This window comes from Symsagittifera roscoffensis, chromosome 3 (genome assembly GCF_963678635.1).
Source record: "Symsagittifera roscoffensis chromosome 3, txSymRosc1.1, whole genome shotgun sequence".
NCBI lineage: Eukaryota > Metazoa > Xenacoelomorpha > Acoela > Convolutidae > Symsagittifera > Symsagittifera roscoffensis.
In genome coordinates this window covers 66871325-66891016 of record NC_087064.1, presented here as the reverse complement: position 1 = coordinate 66891016, position 19692 = coordinate 66871325, and the positions used below count along the sequence as shown (strand labels likewise).

At 32.7% G+C, this 19692-nt stretch overlaps 1 protein-coding gene across 3 annotated transcripts in view; it reads left to right on the top strand.

Annotated features, from left to right (window-relative positions):
• The window catches only part of LOC134842262 (disintegrin and metalloproteinase domain-containing protein 11-like), an 87880-nt gene that overhangs the window by 52359 nt on the left and 15829 nt on the right, over positions 1 to 19692 (top strand). Inside the window, exons 5-13 of one of the 3 annotated variants that reach the window (XM_063858525.1) lie at positions 115 to 206; positions 601 to 670; positions 2198 to 2249; positions 2322 to 2386; positions 2735 to 2770; positions 7821 to 7850; positions 13499 to 13564; positions 14789 to 14857; positions 17448 to 17620. In XM_063858525.1, the coding sequence (XP_063714595.1) occupies positions 115 to 206; positions 601 to 670; positions 2198 to 2249; positions 2322 to 2386; positions 2735 to 2770; positions 7821 to 7850; positions 13499 to 13564; positions 14789 to 14857; positions 17448 to 17620 (653 nt within the window). The remainder of the gene's footprint in view (positions 1 to 114; positions 207 to 600; positions 671 to 2197; positions 2250 to 2321; positions 2387 to 2734; positions 2771 to 7820; positions 7851 to 13498; positions 13565 to 14788; positions 14858 to 17447; positions 17621 to 19692) is intronic. The other 2 variants (XM_063858527.1, XM_063858528.1) reach the window with 2 other exon arrangements.

Here is a 19692-nt window from a genome sequence, read left to right as displayed (position 1 = left end):
ACTTGCACAGCAGCCGGATATCCTTCTTCACGTCAAGTTTCATGTTTCCTATTTGTTTATGTTGAATCAGAATAAAGTTTTTTGTTCTCATGGGTAATTTTATTCTTGTTTCAGGATGAGCCCCCTTGCTTTTTTCAAGGACACGAAATCGGCAATCCTTCCCATTCCTTCCTATCATTATCCACTTGCAACAAGAACTCAACATGGTAAATATATTTAATAAAGGGGGGAGGCCGAAAAAATATATTTGTATGAAATTTTCAAATACTCTATGCTAATTTGGCACAAAGTATGTAGCAGTCTAAAAAGGGTGACATCGGATAACTTCCGACTTAACTTTTGCTTGTACCATTTTGATACCGTGATTGATCCAACTTTTTTTTGGTTTATATTTTTTGAAAAACCACTTTTTTAAACTCATGACAAGGCAATTTTCGTGGCAGACGTCTCAAATGGCAGAAAATTGTTTACCAGATTTTATTGTCAACATCTGCTTTAATTTGAAATTGATCAATAGCAAATTTTGACGCACTAATATAATTTTACGTCAGTCGTTTCTTTTACCGCGAGGGTCCCCCCGTAACTGACTGTTTGTTTCAGGGGTCATTTGAAACTGAACGAGACAGAGTATTTCCTGGAACCCAACTCGGCACATCCGACCGCACAACCGGTAACTTCAGCTCCGATTAGAAATAAACGGCTTCAATGAATTAGAATCAGTACCTCGGTGTAGGAAGATTGAAAATTTTTGTTCAAATTGATCAAGAAACTCTGTGAAATTTGTAAGCAAATTGCAACTCGAAGAAAATCTCACAGTTGCATCCCAACGCATGGCTGCGGTTTAAGATGCATTTCGAACAACATTGAATCGAAGGTTCCTTCCGACTTTAGAAGAAAGTGACAGAATATTTATGCTTGGGGTAGTTTTTTATTCAGTCAATTTTCGGAGATCGATTATAAAGTTTTTGAAATTTTTTTTATACCCCATTGAAAATATTGACTCCCTCAAATCAATTATCAAAGAAAGTTTGAAATTTGTCAATTTGGCCATGCTTTGAACTAATTCATACGCGTTTTGAAGATTTCATTCATAACCTTGAAAAGGTAACCCGAAATATTTCAGCGTGGCGAATTATCCCGCGCAACAAAATCGTTCCAAAATGAATTGAGGCTAGCTAATCGGTCGGATTAATTGCGTACGACTGAAATTTTTACACTTGATCTTTGATTTTGTCCAAAATTTACAGTTTTTCACGATTTACTTTTCCCAAACATTATTCAATATAAATTATGGGACAGTCGGAACATTCAGGGCTTTGCCCTGATGTACGAGCTGTCTTGTTGTAGCCTTCAGAATAGTTGTTACAAATTTGTTCCGATTTTCGTGCTTAGTGTGATTTTTTTCTTCAGACAAGTTTCGGTTTCCTAACTAGCATATTTTTAATGGAGTTTAATTTATACCATTCAATTGAAAAGTATTGATGCACTGAGAACAAGTTTTAAAAAACAATATATCTCTTTTCGTTTCTTGTAAAGTTTTTGCGGTTAGAAAATTGCCAAAGTTGCTAATTTAGGATATTTAAATACCTCTCAAAAACCGTCTGTATGATTCCTCAGAGCCATACCTGTAATGCGGAAAAAAACAAGACTGAGTTAGTTGAATCCATTCGAGGATTTTAGGTGCGTGGGGAGGCTCTTTTGTTTCTATTTTTTCTCATCATCTTTTCTGCAAACCGTCCCTAAAATTTTCCTAAAGACCCCTTTGTCGCCAATATAGACTCTTTTTAAGGGGAGCGCGCGCTGAACTCGCATTTTTTTAATGAAAAACCTCCAAAAATGCATTTTTGGCGTTTTTTTGTAAAATCTGGCAAAACTTGTCCTACTGAAAAATTATTGACGTGATTCTTGAAATTTCAACATAAAGTATAGGCGAAGAGTGTCCAACGATTAGCTAAGGATTTAAACTTTTAAAAAACGTTCAATATGAAACAGGCGCGGATCCAGGATTTTCTCAAGGGGGCGGGCGGATTCTCAAAAGATCTTTCGGCTCGGGCTCCTGTGGATGTCATAAAATAATACCAAAGGGGGAGGGGACATTTGGTTGGTGGGGAGGGGAGGGGTGGTTAAATTCCTGAAGGGGTCAAGTCACTCTAAATCCGCCCATGTTAGCAAACCAAGTTATTTTTTTTGCTTATAGGAAAACTGGAAAAAGTTGGTCTTCACGCGGCCGAAATCTACCTCAATAAAGGGTAATTAAAATTGATGTGCCTCCATGAAAAGATTTCACGTCGTTCTAATTTAAGTGAATTCTTTTTCTTCAGGCATCAGTCGAACTAGAAGGCAGGCCAGTTCGTGGCTGGATGTACCGAGCGTCAAACCCCTCAAAGTGAGTTCACAATTGATATCTTAAAACAAACTCAAAACAGATTTCTTCATTTTCTATGCGTATTTTTTATTCTAAGATTTGCAGATTTGTAGCAGCCAAAGAGCGAGCATGTTATATAAAGCAGCAAGATTTATTAAACAGTTTATGATATCATTTTAGCAAATTCTAGCTATCAAATCAGGTGATCATTTTTTGGAAGCAATTGCGGTTTATTATTGGTGCGAGTTCAGAAGATTCAAGTATGGTAACTCAGCTCCTGAAATATGGATATGATTACCTCGTGAAAAATGTATGGTCGATTGTAGCAGTTTTGTTGAATTAGTTTAATTGACCATTTTTTAATCTCAGGTTGTTGTGGATCCGTACATTGCAAAATACAACCAGGTAAACAAGCAAACCAGTCAATCAGTGACTAACTTCTGATTATAACTATAAGTTATAATATTGGCTGTGAATTTTAAGAACTCTGGTCACAAACCCCGGAGCTAACTGAAATTGTTTCCGACTTAAGAATAAGAACAACTTCAAGAAGCAACTTTCGTAAACAGTACCATTACCAAAATTAAAGATGGACGGTACACTAACAATTTTTACCGCAACAAAAATGAAAGTTTTCAGCCAAAATTTTCTAAAAAAGTTTAAAATTATGATCTTGAATCGAACCATTTTAACCAAATTTTATGTGACTATCGCGCGTAATTTTTTGACAATCTGGGGATCTTGAAAGACGTCGCTTTGTTCGACATGAAAAAAGGTCGAATTGATTTTCGATTTTTGTAGAAAAATCAGTTTCTCCAAAGGCCTAGATCCATTTCTGAATCTAATTATACGTATAAGACTATCCTTCGAAAACGGTGGTGGTGATAAAATTTTTGCGAGAGGGATGGGGGGCGGGGGGCAGATTTGTGATGTTCAAAAACGGGTCGTCTTTTTTTGAAAAAGTAAAAGTAGATGTGCTTTTTCTAACTGCTCGTTTTTAATGCTAGGTTTTTTGACCAGAGTTCAAATAAATTCGCCTTATAATGAAATTCCTTTTCCTAATTCGCTGCATATATTGTATTTCGTTTCTCTTGAGCCAAATAGCTTCTTCGTAAGGTTGCAATTTTAGTCAAAATTAAAATTATTGCTTTATTGAGTTGCAAAAAAAGTTACTTGAAAGATTAATGTTGATTATAAAACAGCATTTAGTTCGTTATAGAATACCTGGTACAGATTGCACAGCAAATTTTCCAGAAAGTGACCCCCTTTCAGTTTTTAATCTTTTTAGTTTTGAATTTTAACTAAAAGTCAATTGTTCCGATATGCACTAACTGGTAAATTTTAAAAACATACCCCTGATTTTAGTTTTGAAGTCGCTTTTCCTATTCCAATGTTTATTCATTGCGCGCAATGACATGAAAAAATTGCTCAATGACATTAAAAAAATAGTTTTAATTCTGTTTAACTAACGTCCAAAATGTTTGCAAACAAGTATTGTCTTTGACAAAATTTTTGAAGTTTTAAAGAGGTTCTATGCCTCAATTCTGAAAGGTCAGATTAATTATGAAGTAAATCAGTCTTTCTAAGTTGTTCGTTTTGTGATGGACACGACGACTGTTAAGCATAATATTGCCAACCCCCCTACTGTTTTGCTTTTGTTTGGTCAATGGGATTTATACCTCTCAAAATCAATTATAAAGGCAAGCTTAAATTGATTGACCTTTTTTGTTTGCTAGATTTTCTACAGTATTTGAGGATTAAGTCGGAACATTTTTTGACTGGCCGGTAAAACATAGTTAAGAAACAGTGGCACCATTATAAAAACAATTGTGTGGCAAATAAGCTAAATTTTACATGAAAAGACATTATCTTGTAAGAATGAGAAGGGAGGGGCAATATGTTATAATGCGATGAGATTACAAAATTAAATTTGGATGAAGAGGAGGTAAAAACAAAACAAGAAACCTTTACTTTTTTTTTCATTGGTTTTTTCGTTTTCTAATTATTACAAATTTGATTTTCTATACAAAAACAAGATTAAGCATCAATAACAAAACTCAGTGAAATAATTACCATAGCAAAAAAAAGTTGTAGGGAGAAAATTTAAAAGCGTATCTTAGTTGAAATTTTAAAACCAAGAAAACTTTATTAGGTTTTGTTTAACCGTGGTGTTAATTGTTAGTTGAAGTAGGTCCGAGATCTACAGAGGTTCGAACCAACTTAAGCTAGATATGCTATTTTTTTTTTTACAAATATCCGATAATCAAATAAAAGTGGATGTTTTTATAGCACGAAAAAACGTTTGGGACCAAAATAGAAAACCAACCAAATTGTTTCGGTAACTTTATGGGCGTTTAAAACTCCTTGAACTGCATGAAATGATATGGGCTCATTGTTCCAACACCGAGCGTACTTGCAAAGATTATTGTAGTCAAATTTTCTTGGCGAAAGTAGTGAAATAAATACGCTTGTGGTGTTTTTTTTATTCGAATTAAAACAAGAGTTTTCAACAAAAAACTAAACCTCAATTAAGATATCGCCTCTTTCAGTTCAAATGCAATAAAACAAGTGATGTGCAATCAATTTTTGTAGAATTATGGGGGTTTGATAATGAATCATCTGGACTAAATTATGCAAACTGAAATTTTAACGCAAACAATTTAAGCACGGCGAAGTTGCCCTCACTCAGAAAAAATTCAAATTCAAATTGGGTAAACTAATATTAGTTTATCTTAGTTCTATGTAAGTCTCAATTTTTAACACTTTAGTTTTTTATTTATATTTTGCCAAAAATTGTAATTTTTATTTACAATTTTTCACCAAAACCATTCGAACACAGGGTAATTGAAACATTCAGGATTTTGGCTTGATATACTACCAGCGTTGTTTATAGTTCTAATTTGGATCACAAATTAAATATGTTTTTTTCAAATATACCTTCGTTTTGTTTTTTGTATAAAGATGAACTTGATGATGCTATATAACAATGGTCAAAATAACTGGACTATGAACAATTTTATTCTAAATTTCAGTTTCTAGCCAATCAGCGTTGCAAATTATCCCTGCGATAATCATCTTTTCTAGTCATTTGACAATATTTGTTTTCTGAAAACTTTTGCTTACTGTTGAACATCTTCCATTGCAATGTCAACAAGATTGCTTTTATCAGAGCAAAAAACCCCAAATGCTTCCTACAGCCTGTTAGGGTCAGTGGAATACTTTTAAGAGTTTAAAACTAAATTACCAGAAAAATTTAAAATTGATACCTGAAATCCGCTTCGTACTAAGTAAAACCCATAGTGATGTAAATAGTATAGCAACTCAAATTTAAGTACAACTAGCTTGCCTCAAGTCAATTTGGAACTATTCATGAGTCAAATGTTATCGCCGCTGAGGCATTAATAGCACAAATTTTATAGCAGGTTAATATTGTATCAAACTAGTCAAATTGGCAGCGTTTACACGCCCAAAAATTCTAAATAAGACTGCTCGTAGATCAAGCCACAGCCTTGAATGATCCGACTGCCCATTAACTGGTCTAGACTTAGTTAGTTTTTGTTGAAGGCCGGGTTGACAAAAAATGTTTATCATACTATTTCATATTATGAAAAAAATGCTTATCATACTATTTCATACTATTTCATAGACCGAAAAAATACTATGAAAATAGCATGCTAAGCATTTTTTACCAAAATTAAAATCATGTTTTTGATAGTTAAAATGCATTCTTTCAAAAAAAAAATTTTAAACTTGTGTAAATTCATCCAGAAACATCGTTAAATTCATTTTGAAGATTTCGTCTTTTCGATAGCAAAATGCTTTGACCAAAATTAAAATCATGTTCTCATTGAGCAGAAAGATTCAAAAGATGGAAGTAGAACAGAAGTATGTCTCTAAAAACGTTTAATACAGTTTTTAATTTTTCTATGAAAATTGTATGATAAGCATTTTTTCCATAGTCGCCATTTATGAAATTGTATGATAATCATTTTTCTTTTATGGACGTCAACCCGGGACTTTGCTAAAATCAAATATGATGAGCTAAAATTTGAGTAGAAATAATTTGTTCGAATAATTAGCATGAATTCATTTATGAGTGGATATAATTTGCCACGTATGAACATTTCGCGCAATGAAATTTTTAAGTGTTAAGTGAGCAGTCATGTCATTATAATCTAGATGAAGCATAATCGCTTGTGTTAAGTGTTGAGTGAGGGGTCATGTCAAGTACACTATAATCTAGATGAAGCCTACTAGCTTGGCAATCTAAAAACATCCAGATTGAAATAGGTCGAAAAATGAACGTCATCATTTGTTTTAGATTGTATAAAAAACAACACACCAAGAACCAAGAACAAATCTTTTTTTGAAAGTGGGAACAATAAATAACTAACAGTGCTTACGTATAAGTAAGGCTTTAATTGCAATAATTGTAGTGCATTAATTTCAATGCACTAAACCTTCGAGCCAGTTTAAATTACTGGTTACACGTTGGGCGTAAAAGGAACCGAGAAAAAACGCCTGCATTGATTTATCCAAATAAGCCAAATTGGCAGTTTTTAAATCCCTTATTTTTGCGAGACCTTTGCTGGTGACGTTTCTGTTAAATTGCCAACTCATGACAATGATATAGTCAAAATTGTTTAAAAGGTTCATCTAAAACGGTTTTCGAGCCTCAAAATTTGTCTGGATAATAATCCAGACTAAGCCTCTTTGCCTAGTCTTACTGAAGAATAGAATGAGCCAATAAACTGGAAGCAATTTTGATTTCGTCGGAAGTTTAAAGAAAGCTTCTAATTTTGACATCAACTGAAATGATTGAAATTCACCTCCTCCCATACTTAACTGTCCCAAATTTTTTGTTCAAATAAAACGAATTGCTCTAAGACTTCTCAGAAAAAAATGATCTCAAAATTGAGTTTAAGCAAAATAGCCCATTGCTGTGCAATTAGCACAGAATGCTTCAATCATAGTCGGGTTTTTCAGAAAAGACATTCATTAGCTTTACGGGTTTGAAGGTTGAGAGGGCTTATAGTGATCTGAGAAGCGTTAGCAGCGATTTTCATTTCTGTTTGGATCTACTGCTCTGCTCAAAAACGTTTGTCTAATCTAATAAATTAAGAAAAGGTATTCAAAATAATCATAATAAATTGTTTCCAAGTGAAGTCATTACATTAAACAAAATAACAAAAGAAGTCAAAATATCATTTAATTTTAACATTGGAGTTAAAAATTATTGCACCCGTAGAAAAAAAAGTAAGACTAAATAGGCAAATTGAGATTGAGCGGTAGATCTCATGTTTTGTCCTAGTCATGACTAAAATCATTTAACTTTTATTTGATCATAACTCGCTTCTGCTTTTTTGACCTTTGGCACTATTTTCGTCTTCTGCTCATACTTCTATCTGTTCATAATCCTCCTTTTCCTCTCATGAAGTTTTCCTTTGTTTTACAGCAACAAGATTATTTCCGACTTCTCAGTCAGGTATGCGATACAAATTAACCATCCAGTTAATTAACCAATTAAGTAAATAATTACTTAATTAATTGATTAGCTGATCATGAGTTAGTTATACTAACTTTCTAGTCAACAGATCAGATCAGCTAGATCAGATTCACAGCTGTTCAGTCGCAATAGTTTGATCACTTGTATTCACGAAAGGTGATCGTTCGGCTAAACTCGATCAGAAACACTTGGCTTAAAAACAGAATTGATTAAGTATTTCAAAAAATTGAAGTAGTTATTACTCAATTTAGTTTTAAAAATATTTCAAAAAGGCAGTGTTTTTTTTTCAAAATTTAATTATGAAAATATTTTCATAAATTGAAATTTTTGTTAATTTCTGAACTTATTTTTATTAGTATGGCAATCCTAAATTTGAATTGAAATCATTTTTTTTAAAATCAAAATTACAAAAAAAATGTTATTTAGCTTAAATCGATCCAAAATTACCGGGAAAAAGTCAAACGTTTCTTGGAGTTTAGCCGAGGGTTTGAAAATGTAGTTTTGCCTTTGATTCGTCTCTTGAGCTAGAACTGAGCCTGGTGTGCTGCCAATCATTATCAGTTTCAATAAATTAATCATGATGTGGTCACAACTGATTTTATTAGTCATGTTTACCTCCGAGTGAAGATGTGTTTGTGAGTGCTATCGTGAGCTGGAGCCATTGCATAACTCTTGAGTTGAATAATTTATTGCATAATTTGAATGAGTTGTTGCATAATTTGAATGAATTATTGCATAAGGTGAATGGGTTTGATCAGTTGGTTGTTTGGACTTTTTTATATTTGCCTGAAAATAACAGTGTGTGCAAATTAATCATGGTTCTATAATTTATGAACCAATCACAACCAATTTCCCCTAATTTAAGAAAAGTAGTATCATCATCATCATCTTCATCGTCATCGCCATCGTAAGTTTATGACAATCATCAGGTATTTGAGGCCCGGATGGACCAAAAGTTCTGATCATACAATTTCCGTGCTGGAAAAATGCAACTCATAAAATTTTCATACAATCCCATGAATTCAAAAATAGCAAGAAAGGTCTATGATTAGACTCATTCATTTACAGAAACTTATAAGCCTTTTTTGTCTTTTTTTGACAATAGATACACCGACTTCTACTACAAAATAACAAAAAACAGCAAAACAAAACAACCAAAACAACTTTTAGAAAAAAATTTGATTGACCATTTTAAAAAACGTTCGAGCTCTTTTGCGAACAAAAAATCTATTTTACGAGCTCTGATTTAGTTTTAAGCTTCAAGTCTACCCAACTTAACCGATGTTGGCTTCAATAATGGCTGGATTTTAAAGTTAAAACCGAGATGAATTAGAACAAAACCCTATCAATACAATGTTATACGAATTTTTCTGAAGACGTCTTACTTGAATTAGAGTTTGCGATATAAGTTTTACACGAACAAGATAGCAGAGAAGATTAGAACTGACCTAGTAAACAATAACTACAAAATCATAGCTTTCCCGATAAAAATATCGCCTGTTTAACATCCAAGACATGTTTTGTATTGAAAGATTTGACTCTCAACTAGGGGTCCAGTAATAAATTCATTGACTCTGTGCCTGCGAATATAGCTTCGATTTATGAACTACCCACAACCAAATTCGTCAGATTGTTTTTAGGCTCTTTCTCATAAGCATCATTTTTATCGTTCAACGAGGGGTTTTACAAGGTTGTTTCTCATAGCCTAATTAGTCCTTATGCCAACTTTTAGTCAGGAGTGCGGTCTCTATTTAGACAACTGCGTACTCATACTTGTCAGTAAGCAGACGAATAATGTATTAACCAATCAGAATTGAGATGAGAAAGCAATCTTACGATTAATTAATTTTTCATTGTCTCGATTCTAATACAGTGCTGATTTAAATCAACCGGACAAAACGCGTTAAACTTGAAATTTAAAACGGATTTTTCTCAAATTGGGTTGAGTTTAGGAGAAAACTTATGAAGAAAAAACTTGCTTAAAATTTTAGCAGAACTAATATGGTGTAATTTTTAGCGAAAGTCGGGCCAAAAAATTTACCCCAAAAATGGGTCATTTTGGCTCTTGTTAGTTAATCAAAAATTACGCCAAAAATACTCAGTCGATCACAGCCATAACTATATCAAAGTGAGCAACTTACGTAGCCCAACAAACTTTAAGAAGGGCATATTCTCCAAAACATTGTATAAGTTAATTTATTTTATAAGTTAATTTATTTGTATAAGTTAGTTTGATAGACAAAAAAATTCGTTTTTACTATATAAAATACCAACTATTTATTTAAAAACAATTTTTAAACAATTTGCAATTTTTTTTGGAGAATATACCCTTCTTAAAGTTTGTTGGACTACGTAAGTTGCTCACTTTGATATAGTTATGGCTGTGATCGACTGAGTATTTTTGGCGTAATTTTTGATTAATTCTGCTAAAATTTTAAGCAAGTTTTGTCTTCATAAGTTTTCTCCTAAATTCAACCCAATTTGAGAAAAATGCGTTTTAAATTTCAAGTTTAACGCGTTTTGTCCGGTTAATTTAAATCAGCGCTGTAGTTTAAAACAGCATTTGTCTGCTTACTGACGAATATTAATACGCGGTTGACTAAATACTGCTACCATATGATTTTAGTCCATATGTCTCTATAACAATAAGAATATCCGAACATAGAAATTACTAGTGAAAATTTGCATGTGGGGAGGCAAAAAGAGCCGTTTTTTAGGTGTCGTGCATAAAAAAACATCTGACCAAAAAACTTGAGCGGAAAAGTGAAGTATGTTTCAAAAACTGAGTTCAGGACAAATATACTTTTTGGAAAATAGAAAAAATTTCCGTTATCGATAGTTCAAAAGATAAAATTCGTCTGGAGGAAAAAATCACCCAAGCGCAAACATCCCGGTTTGACAAAAAATGCTTATCATACATTTTTCATATATGAAAAAAAATGCTTGTCATACTTTTTCATACAATTTCATAGAGTAAAAGTGTATGTATGAAAATAGCAAATAAGCATTTTTTTTCCATACTATGAAATTGTATGATAAGCTTTTTTTCCATAAATGAAAATTCAAATAATTTTTATTTCGAAATTTTGTGTTTCATACAAAAAAGGACCCATGACAAAAAAGCATTTTTTTGTCATGAGAACACCCAGAATGTAACTGGCAGATACCACGCAGATAAACTGCAGTTGGTGGTTTTAGCCATAAAAGTTAAATTTAACATTTTCACATGGAAATATATACCAAAAAAGTAACTTTTTGAATATGGCTAGATAATTTTTAGATTGAAAATTATGATGGCTGAGAAAAAAGGCCTGTTTTCTTTACAAATTTTTTTTATCTTAGCAAATGAAACAAAAGATAATAATCGTGTTTTCAAAAAAAAACATTTTCATGTAATTTTTGGGTTTTTTGGGCGAGAAACTCATCATGGACTACGTTATAAACACAAAAATGTCAAATTTTGCATGCAAAGTTTTTTTTTAAATTTGTATTTTAGCACAAATCCAAATTTGCAGCCAAAAAAGGGATTAAAATCTTTTTACGTCAAAGCTTTATTTTTGTTTATGAAAAAAAGGCATGTCATACAATTTTCATAAATGAAAATTTTATGATAAGCATTTTTCTGACCGAAATTAAATTTATGATTTTGATTATCAATTTGCCCTCTTTCATAGATATAATTATTTAAATCTATTTAAAGTTACCCAGACACGTCTTTTTTTGCTGATTTTTGAAAGTTTTATTTTTTCTATGACGAAATGACTATTTTATAATTTTCATACATGATAATTGTATGATAAGCATTTTTTCCATAGACTTCATATATGAAACTATATAATAAGCATTTTTCTTCTATGGACGTCAACCCGGGATGCCTTAACTTTTCGAAATTCCAGGCAAAAAAGACAATAATTTATTCCACTTATTTCTCTTTGCTTTGAAAATTTGACGTCAACTTAAAGGGAAGAAAGCTTTTTTTTCCATATTTTTCAAGCTAATCTGTTTAAGTTCCATTTTTTGTTAAAATTTCGAAAAAGAACTCGTATAAGTAATTCTCTTAGCCCCCCCATTCCCCTAATTCCTCTAAAATTGACATAAATTGAGACCACAAAACAGCACAGCAACATCAACCGCTTATTTTAACCTTGGGATATCTGATCTGAAAGTAAACTATATTCAGCATGTACTATATGCGCAACTTCAGCTTCCAGAATTTTCAGTTCTCTTAGCCCTTTTACTACTTGACTGTTTGCTAGTAACTTATTATCCTCCAGTCTTATAAAGCCTTTTTGTTCGCTCTGAATTGGTCAATTTTGAAGGATCACGACATCAAATGAATCGAAATGAGACTTGCAAATAATTAAACTTTTTTAAAAGTTTACGTTAGGGCGACTTGTAACAGGCATCGTTATTTGAGATCCTTTATAATTTGTTTCGTATACGTGTTATAGTTTCTTACTAAGAGTAGTTCTTGGTATCATCAGCAACGGAATCATCTTTCTTGGCCAAGTTGTAAAGAATATTGTTCTTGTTTGCCTTTTTAAAAAAAAAAATTCAGAACGATAATCATCTTATTGAACGATTCATTAAGGCTTTCAAATATTAATTTAGCTCATATTTTGATTGACTGGAGTAAAAAATTTGATTGACTAGATGTTAATTTGAGGATTGTGCTCTAGCATTTTGACGCTTCTTACAATTTGCAATCTCAGTTTGCTTTAAATTAATTGCTCATTTCGTATTTCAATCTTAAAATTAGACATCTGAGCTTTTCGATTTGGTTCATTTTTTATTTCGCAATTGTAGCCTTAGCTGTGAGGAAAGAAAATCAGATGAATGACTCATTATATACCCAAGTTTTTTGAGATTTAGGATTTTAAGTTGACTCTCTAGATTGTAATTTAACATCTCTTAGTTCAGATCAGAATTACTTCAGATTGTAGCAGAAAGTAGTGAAAAAAGCAAAAACAACAAGGATGTCGAACAGAAGATCGTGAAAAGTCTAAACCACCACTAACTAATTTGACATCGGTTTCAGACATAAATTACAGCTAAAGGTTTATTTGAAATGAAAATCAATAGACCAACAAAGTTTAAGCAAAAACGAATGTTTCTGTACAGGGTGAGGGCGGGGACGACCCTCTCACCACCCAAAGGGTCCCCATTTGGTGCTATTTTACGATATCCATTTTTTAGTCGACCGACACTCAAAAATTTTGAAGGCGCCTTTGGCACCAATTTATACTAACTTTGAGGGGGTGCGCGCGCAAAAACTGCTAACTTTTAGTGGGGGAGGCGCGCCTAAAAAACGGTTAACACCTTCCAAAAAGGGTAAAAAATGGTTTTTTTGCCTCTTTTAGAAATAAAAATTATGGCAGACAATATTTGACTTTTTTTGGAAACTGCCCGCTCAAAAAATACCAAATCCGGCCACGAGTTCTGTATCCGATAAACATTTTAAAATATTTTTTTCCGCAAAATTCGCAAAAATTGCTCATTAAAACTGATTAATTGTTCGACTGTTTGCTGTTTTCATTACTTGGATGGAAGTACTATTAAACGTGCTCTTCATGCTTTTTTTCCTTTCTAATGAGTGTTGTGTAATATTAATTGCTGTCTGTTCGCAGGTCACGGAGACGTTTTTGTTCAACAGGAAAACCATTTCACTGTCTGTCTACGTCGATAAAGACTTGGTAAGTTGGCTCTTATTCCAGCTGACTCATTAAAAAATAACTACATGACACCACCCCCCCCCCCCACTCCCATTAACCAACATCCTCCCCAATTTTGAAGATTTTATTTAAAAAAATTTTACCCGAAAAACATTCTATTTTGTTTTTATTAGACCCCTTACATTTGCTTCTATGTTTTTTTTTGCAATACCAGAAACCTGCTCTGTACATAACTGCGAGCTTCAATAAGGTTGCGGAGAAGTTTTTTTGTATCCCCGAAAGACTGAATGCACTCACAAAAAGTGTCGACCATAAGGATAGTCTTCCCCGTGTGTTCTTTCTTTTCAGATTTTCTATCTGATTGTCTAAATTAAATTTAGTCTATATGACACGCGGGACTTCCTCTCATTAATTACTAACAATTTCACCTCGGACGAGCAAATCTGAAGGACGCAAGTTAACACCGTCAAGTATAATATGAAGATATCATTCAAGCAGAAAACTCTAATTTGTTAAGTCGAGCAGAACTGCTAACATTAATTTGCAAACTGACCGAACAGTTTTTTGTCCTTAATCTTTGCAAATTGAAAAAAGAAACACAGCTGAGTTAACGAGTTACTTGACCTGTAACAACCAGCAGCTTTTTTTCTAGTATTATTCCCTATTCATAATTACTAACTTTTTTCATATTAGTTTCATATTTTTCGTATTCTCGTATTCTCATATTTCTCATTTTTGGTTCTTCAATCTCAAAATTTTTCTTAAACCGTTTTTGGCTTTTGGCGCCATCATGAATTAAATTTGAGAGGGGAGATTTTTCGGTCAAAACCTTCAAATAGTTCTCAAACCACCCCCATTAGCTCGTTTCCAACCCCCACCCCCAATATTTCAAATTTTCCATTTTCTGAGCTGTCTTTTGTGTTATTTTGGCTGAATGCGAAATGTTAAGATGATAGATATGAAGACCAAATCTGTTCAAAATAATCAGTTCGTTCACCATGCAAAGTTTCATCACATTATGACAACGTAAATTAGAAATCAAAACTGAAATTTGAAGTGGGGGTGGGGGGGGGGGGGTGAGTGGAAAGAGCCGAAAGCTTCTTGCGCACGCCTGTGTCATTTCTACTGAAATATATATTTTTTCTACATATTTTTGATAGTTGTGTCATATTTACTGAAAATTAAGTCATGAAGTTACTAGGTTATATTTTCTAATTATCATGTCAGTTTTTAATTTTTTTTCAGGCGAGTGACTTCAGAACTGAAAGTGACCTGAAAAAGTACCTGTTTGCCCTCATCAATATAGTGGACGGGGTAAGTGTACTAAATTTAAAATGGACTTTTTATTGACCCCAACAGGTAGTTTTATGCTCCAAATTGGGCCATAAAGTATTGTCCGCACACGGATGCAAAAATGTTCATGGTGCATACATAACATAGTTGTTTATTGTGAAATATTGAAATTAGCATAAAAATGATATTTCTTTTGGATCAGGTCGCAAAATATGAACAACTTTGTGCAACTTACTTTTTTATATTTTCAGATGCTTTTCTAAAAACAAAATATTTGCAACCTTAATAGAATATTCAGCTCATTTTTAGTTCCCCCTTTCTTTTTGTCCGAAATTCAATTTATGAAGGACCATTTAAAAAGAAATTTGATGTTCTTAATTGCAATAAAACTGCAAACAAAAAAGAGCCGAAATTTTTGTACTGTATCATAGAGATTTCATGGAATTATTTATAAGGTCGAGTAGTTCAAAGATGAAAATTTGACATTAAAATTGGAAAATTCTTCGAAAAGTTTGTGCATTTAAAAATCCTTTATTTTTTTCTATAATAAAACAAAACATGACCATTCAAGTTCAATCTCAAAATTAGACAAGACTGCTCGTATCAGGGCAAAACCCTGAATGTTCCGACTGACTTTGGAGGTCTATGGGGCAGTAATAACATGAAAAAAAATGTATAAAAATTTGTAAAAAATTATCCCCCCACACGCCATATAAAGTACAAAGTGATAGATTTCGCTCCTAGTAACAAATCAATTCCGACAAACATCCTGTTTCAATCAATTTGGAACAATTTCTAAGACGGATTAAATCTCCGTTTAAGCGTTAATAGCGCAAGAAGTATCGCACAATAATTGTCCCAAATTGCCCGAAATGGCAATCTTTAAACATCCATAACTTTAAGAAAAAGTATCACAGGCAAAATATCTTTTCAAATTTAAGCTCAGCAGAACAATACATTTTGAATGGTATCAAAAAAATTCCGTAAAAACTGGCTAGATAAAAAGTCGAAGTTTCTCTGAAGAAAAAAAAACACACCCCGGGCACAAATATTCCGTACTTTAGTTACGAAAGTCGAAACAATAATCAGACTATAATGTTGAAAGATTACAGTCGTACATATATATTGTTATTTAGATAACCAAGTGATATTCAATTAACCCATTGTTCTTTTAGATAGTTTTCTACATAATTTCAGAAAACTATTTAATTATTCAGCTTAAATTCTCTCCCAAAACAATTACTTACGAAAAATTTTCAAAAATTCTTCCAAAGAGTTCTATTTAGATTGCCCAAAAATAAAAAAACCTGAATTTGATCAAATTTTCCGTTCAAAATATTGGAACCAATAGAAAACTAGTTTTTTTTCTGATTCTCTTAACAAAAGTAACTGAATATTTGTGCTCGGGGTGGTTTTTTTTCTTCGGACAAATTTCGACTTTTTAACTAGCCATTTTCGACGGAATTTTTAAAATTCATTCAGCAAGTATTGTTGTCCTGAGCTTAAATTAAAAAAAATATATTTCACCTGTGATCATTTTTTGTAAAGTTAAGGGGTTTCAAAATAGCTTTTTTGGCTAACTTGGGACAATTAACACGCGATGTATTTCGCGCTATTAACGCGTAAGCGGAGATTTAAACCGTCATTGAATTCGTTCCAAATTGATTGAAGGAAGTTCATTTGAAATAACTGAATTGTAGCCAGGAGCGAAGTTGATCACTTAGTTCTTTATATGGCGTTCTGAACTATCAAGGCTTAGACATGATTCGAGGAGTCTTCTTTTATTATAATTTTTTTTCCCTGTAAATTTTCATTACTAACCAATCATGACCCATGACTAAGTCACTCAATTCTTGAAATCCTGAAACTCTAGTGGTTCAGAAAAATAATAAAAAACTAAGATTGAAATAAGCTACTTTCCTCTCTCCTCTAAATTCGCAATAAACCAGTATGTCTCTAGATCTATTGAGACTAGGAAATATAAGAGCAAGATTAGGATTGGTTTTGGGCTAAGGAGTTGCACGAACATATCCGACCGAAAATAGATAGCGTGACAAACAGACGGTGTACCCTATCCAAAGTTACTCTATGGACAAGGCTACCCATTGTTTTTTTGTCAATCCGGAAATAGATTATGATGAATTTTATTTTTATTATCATTATTATGATTATTAAGATAATAAGATTGTTATGATTATTATTGTTCTCGCTAAAATTCATAGCGAAAAACCAAAGTCGTTACAAATGAATTTTCTGTTGAACGAAGAACAGTGTGTGAAAAAAGTCAAAAAACTAAATTATCGAAACAAAATTCACAAGTTTTTCAGGCGCTGTTTTAAAATTGGTTTATTACTATTTTAATTTTTGCTTGTTTTATGTCATTGCATTTGCCGGCTTTTAAAAACCAAGTTTATGGCAGTTCGTTATTCTTTGTTGTCTTGTAATTTCCAATAATTTTGGTTAATTTACGTATGAAATGAAATGTTATCAATGAGACAGCTACCCGAAACCGATCTACCTCAGAACCGAAACGAGGCAGAAATAATAGTTATTTTTATGATGATTATTATGGTTATTATAAATTGTTTAACATCGCCAATTTTTTTTCTAGATCTTCTTCAAAGACCTCTACCGCACTCACGTGGTGTTGAATGAGGTGAAAGTGTGGTCGGCAGTGAACTTGGTTGATCTGAGTGCAGATGTGGAGAAGAACCTGAGGAACTTCCTGATGCACCTGGAGACACTACCCCAAATGCCCCCCTCCACTGTCACTCTGCTGCTCACGTGAGAACCGCCATAGACTCAGATGATCTTTTTACCCTGTCTTCTTCTTAAAGCTTCCCCTCCCCCCTTACCTAGTAAATAACAAAAAATTGTTTCGACCTTTTTACCGTGTCTTCTCAAAAAAACTAATGGAAGTGTTGATGACTTTTCAGTTTTTTTCGGCGGATTAAGAACAGGGGCGGATCTAGGATTTTCTCAAGGGGGGGGGGGCGGATTTTCAAAAAATTTTTTAAAATTTTGACGACTTTTTTTTTTTTTTTTTAGGTCGACCAAATTCATTTTTCGAGCTCTCCCAAAGCACTGTTTTTAGAAAAATTTTAGGGTCGGTCGGCCAAAAATGGATTTCTGAAAAAGTATCAAAGGGGGGACCCTTTGGGTCGGCAGGGGGTCGAATCCCTGAGGGGGGGGGGGCGTCCGCCCCCCCTTCGCATCCCCTAAATCCGCCCCTGATTAAGAAGATGTTTTTATTTTGAGTTAATCCTTACTTGTTTCTTAAAAATTTTAGGAAAATGAAATTGGAAAAAGAACAAGGACAAAAATGCTATGATAAAATAATTGAAAAAAATATATTTTTATGAATGTATCTCTGTCTCACACATCACAAATTTGATCGAAAATTGTGCTAACTACAATAGTTGCCGTAAAAAACATACAAAAGTTGCACAAAAAAAATACAGACGATAACCATAATAACTGCACAAAAAATATGCCTTCAAATATGCACCTCTCAAAACCAAGGAAGAGTGTTAAATAATTTTTGATATTTCGAGTGGCATTACACGTTGCTTTCAGACGAATCTTGAAAAAAAAACACATTGCTGTTTGACAACAGCATATTATTAAATTTTGCACAAAATGGTGCAAATTTGCAAAAAAAATTTTATTTTGACTCCAATCAATTGGAAACGAAAGTCTATCTGAGAAGTTGAGAGGCAAAATTCATTCAATTTTTCATCCCAAAATAGAATCGTCCCAATCAATCGTTCTAAATCAATCAGATTTATTTACATATGCTAGTAATGTATTGATAAAAATTGTCTTTTAAACAAAAATGATTGTTTATTTGGCATAGCTTTAGAATTACTTTGGCGAAAATTTTATATCAGCAAGTAAAAGTCAAGTTTTTTGACTTCTTTTTAGCATTAGAGTTCTGCATTTTGAAGAAAGTGACCAAAAAATTGTGCTCGAAGGGTTTTTTCTCTAGCATATTTCGACTTTTTCACCAGAGGTTTTTGGCTGTTTTTCATTATATCGTTTGAAACATTTTCTTGTTCTGAGCACAAATATAAAGAAGGTACTTCACCTGTGATAATTTTTTGCAAAAAAACTGTGATATAAATATTGAAAAATGTTTCCATTTTAACCCGTATTAGAAATCGGTCAGAATTGAAAAGAGGCATTTATTTAGTCTTGTTACTAACTTGCTGCTTACAAAATATATCATTTTGTTCTTAAAATAATGTGTGGAGAGATATAATTCATTTTCAAATTTCTCAAGAAAACATTTTTTGAAAACTTCATCAGTGTTTTTGAAGAGATCACTAGCTCATAGAACTTAAAAGGCATTTGAAAGATTCACGGTTTTGCCCTAATACGAGCAGTTTTGTTTAAACTATCATTCAGTTGGATTCCGAAAGGAGATGACAGTGATGCTAAGCCGCCTTAAAGACAAGGAGAATAGCTCATTGATTAATTTTCAAAAAAGGCACAAAAAATTTATTCGAGTTAATTCAACCACTAGATGTCATTTAATATAAAAAGTTATATATCCACTCAGTTCAACTTTTCATACATTCTTACTTAGACTGCATTTGTCACAAGTTTTCAAATAAATATTTCATCTAATCAACGTTGAATGAAGACAAAAAAGTGCTCTTAACATGGTAATTTTTTTTTTTTTTCGGTTTCTAATGGTCCTTTATACGGAGTTTCTTTCTACAAATGTTTTTTAAAGATTCACACATTGTTAATATTTTCAAAAAAAAGTATTTACAAACTGTTTTTCTGTTTTCTTTGAAAAAGTTTTTCCCACTCTTGGAAAAAACTGATTATCTACCAAAAAACTGCCTCCT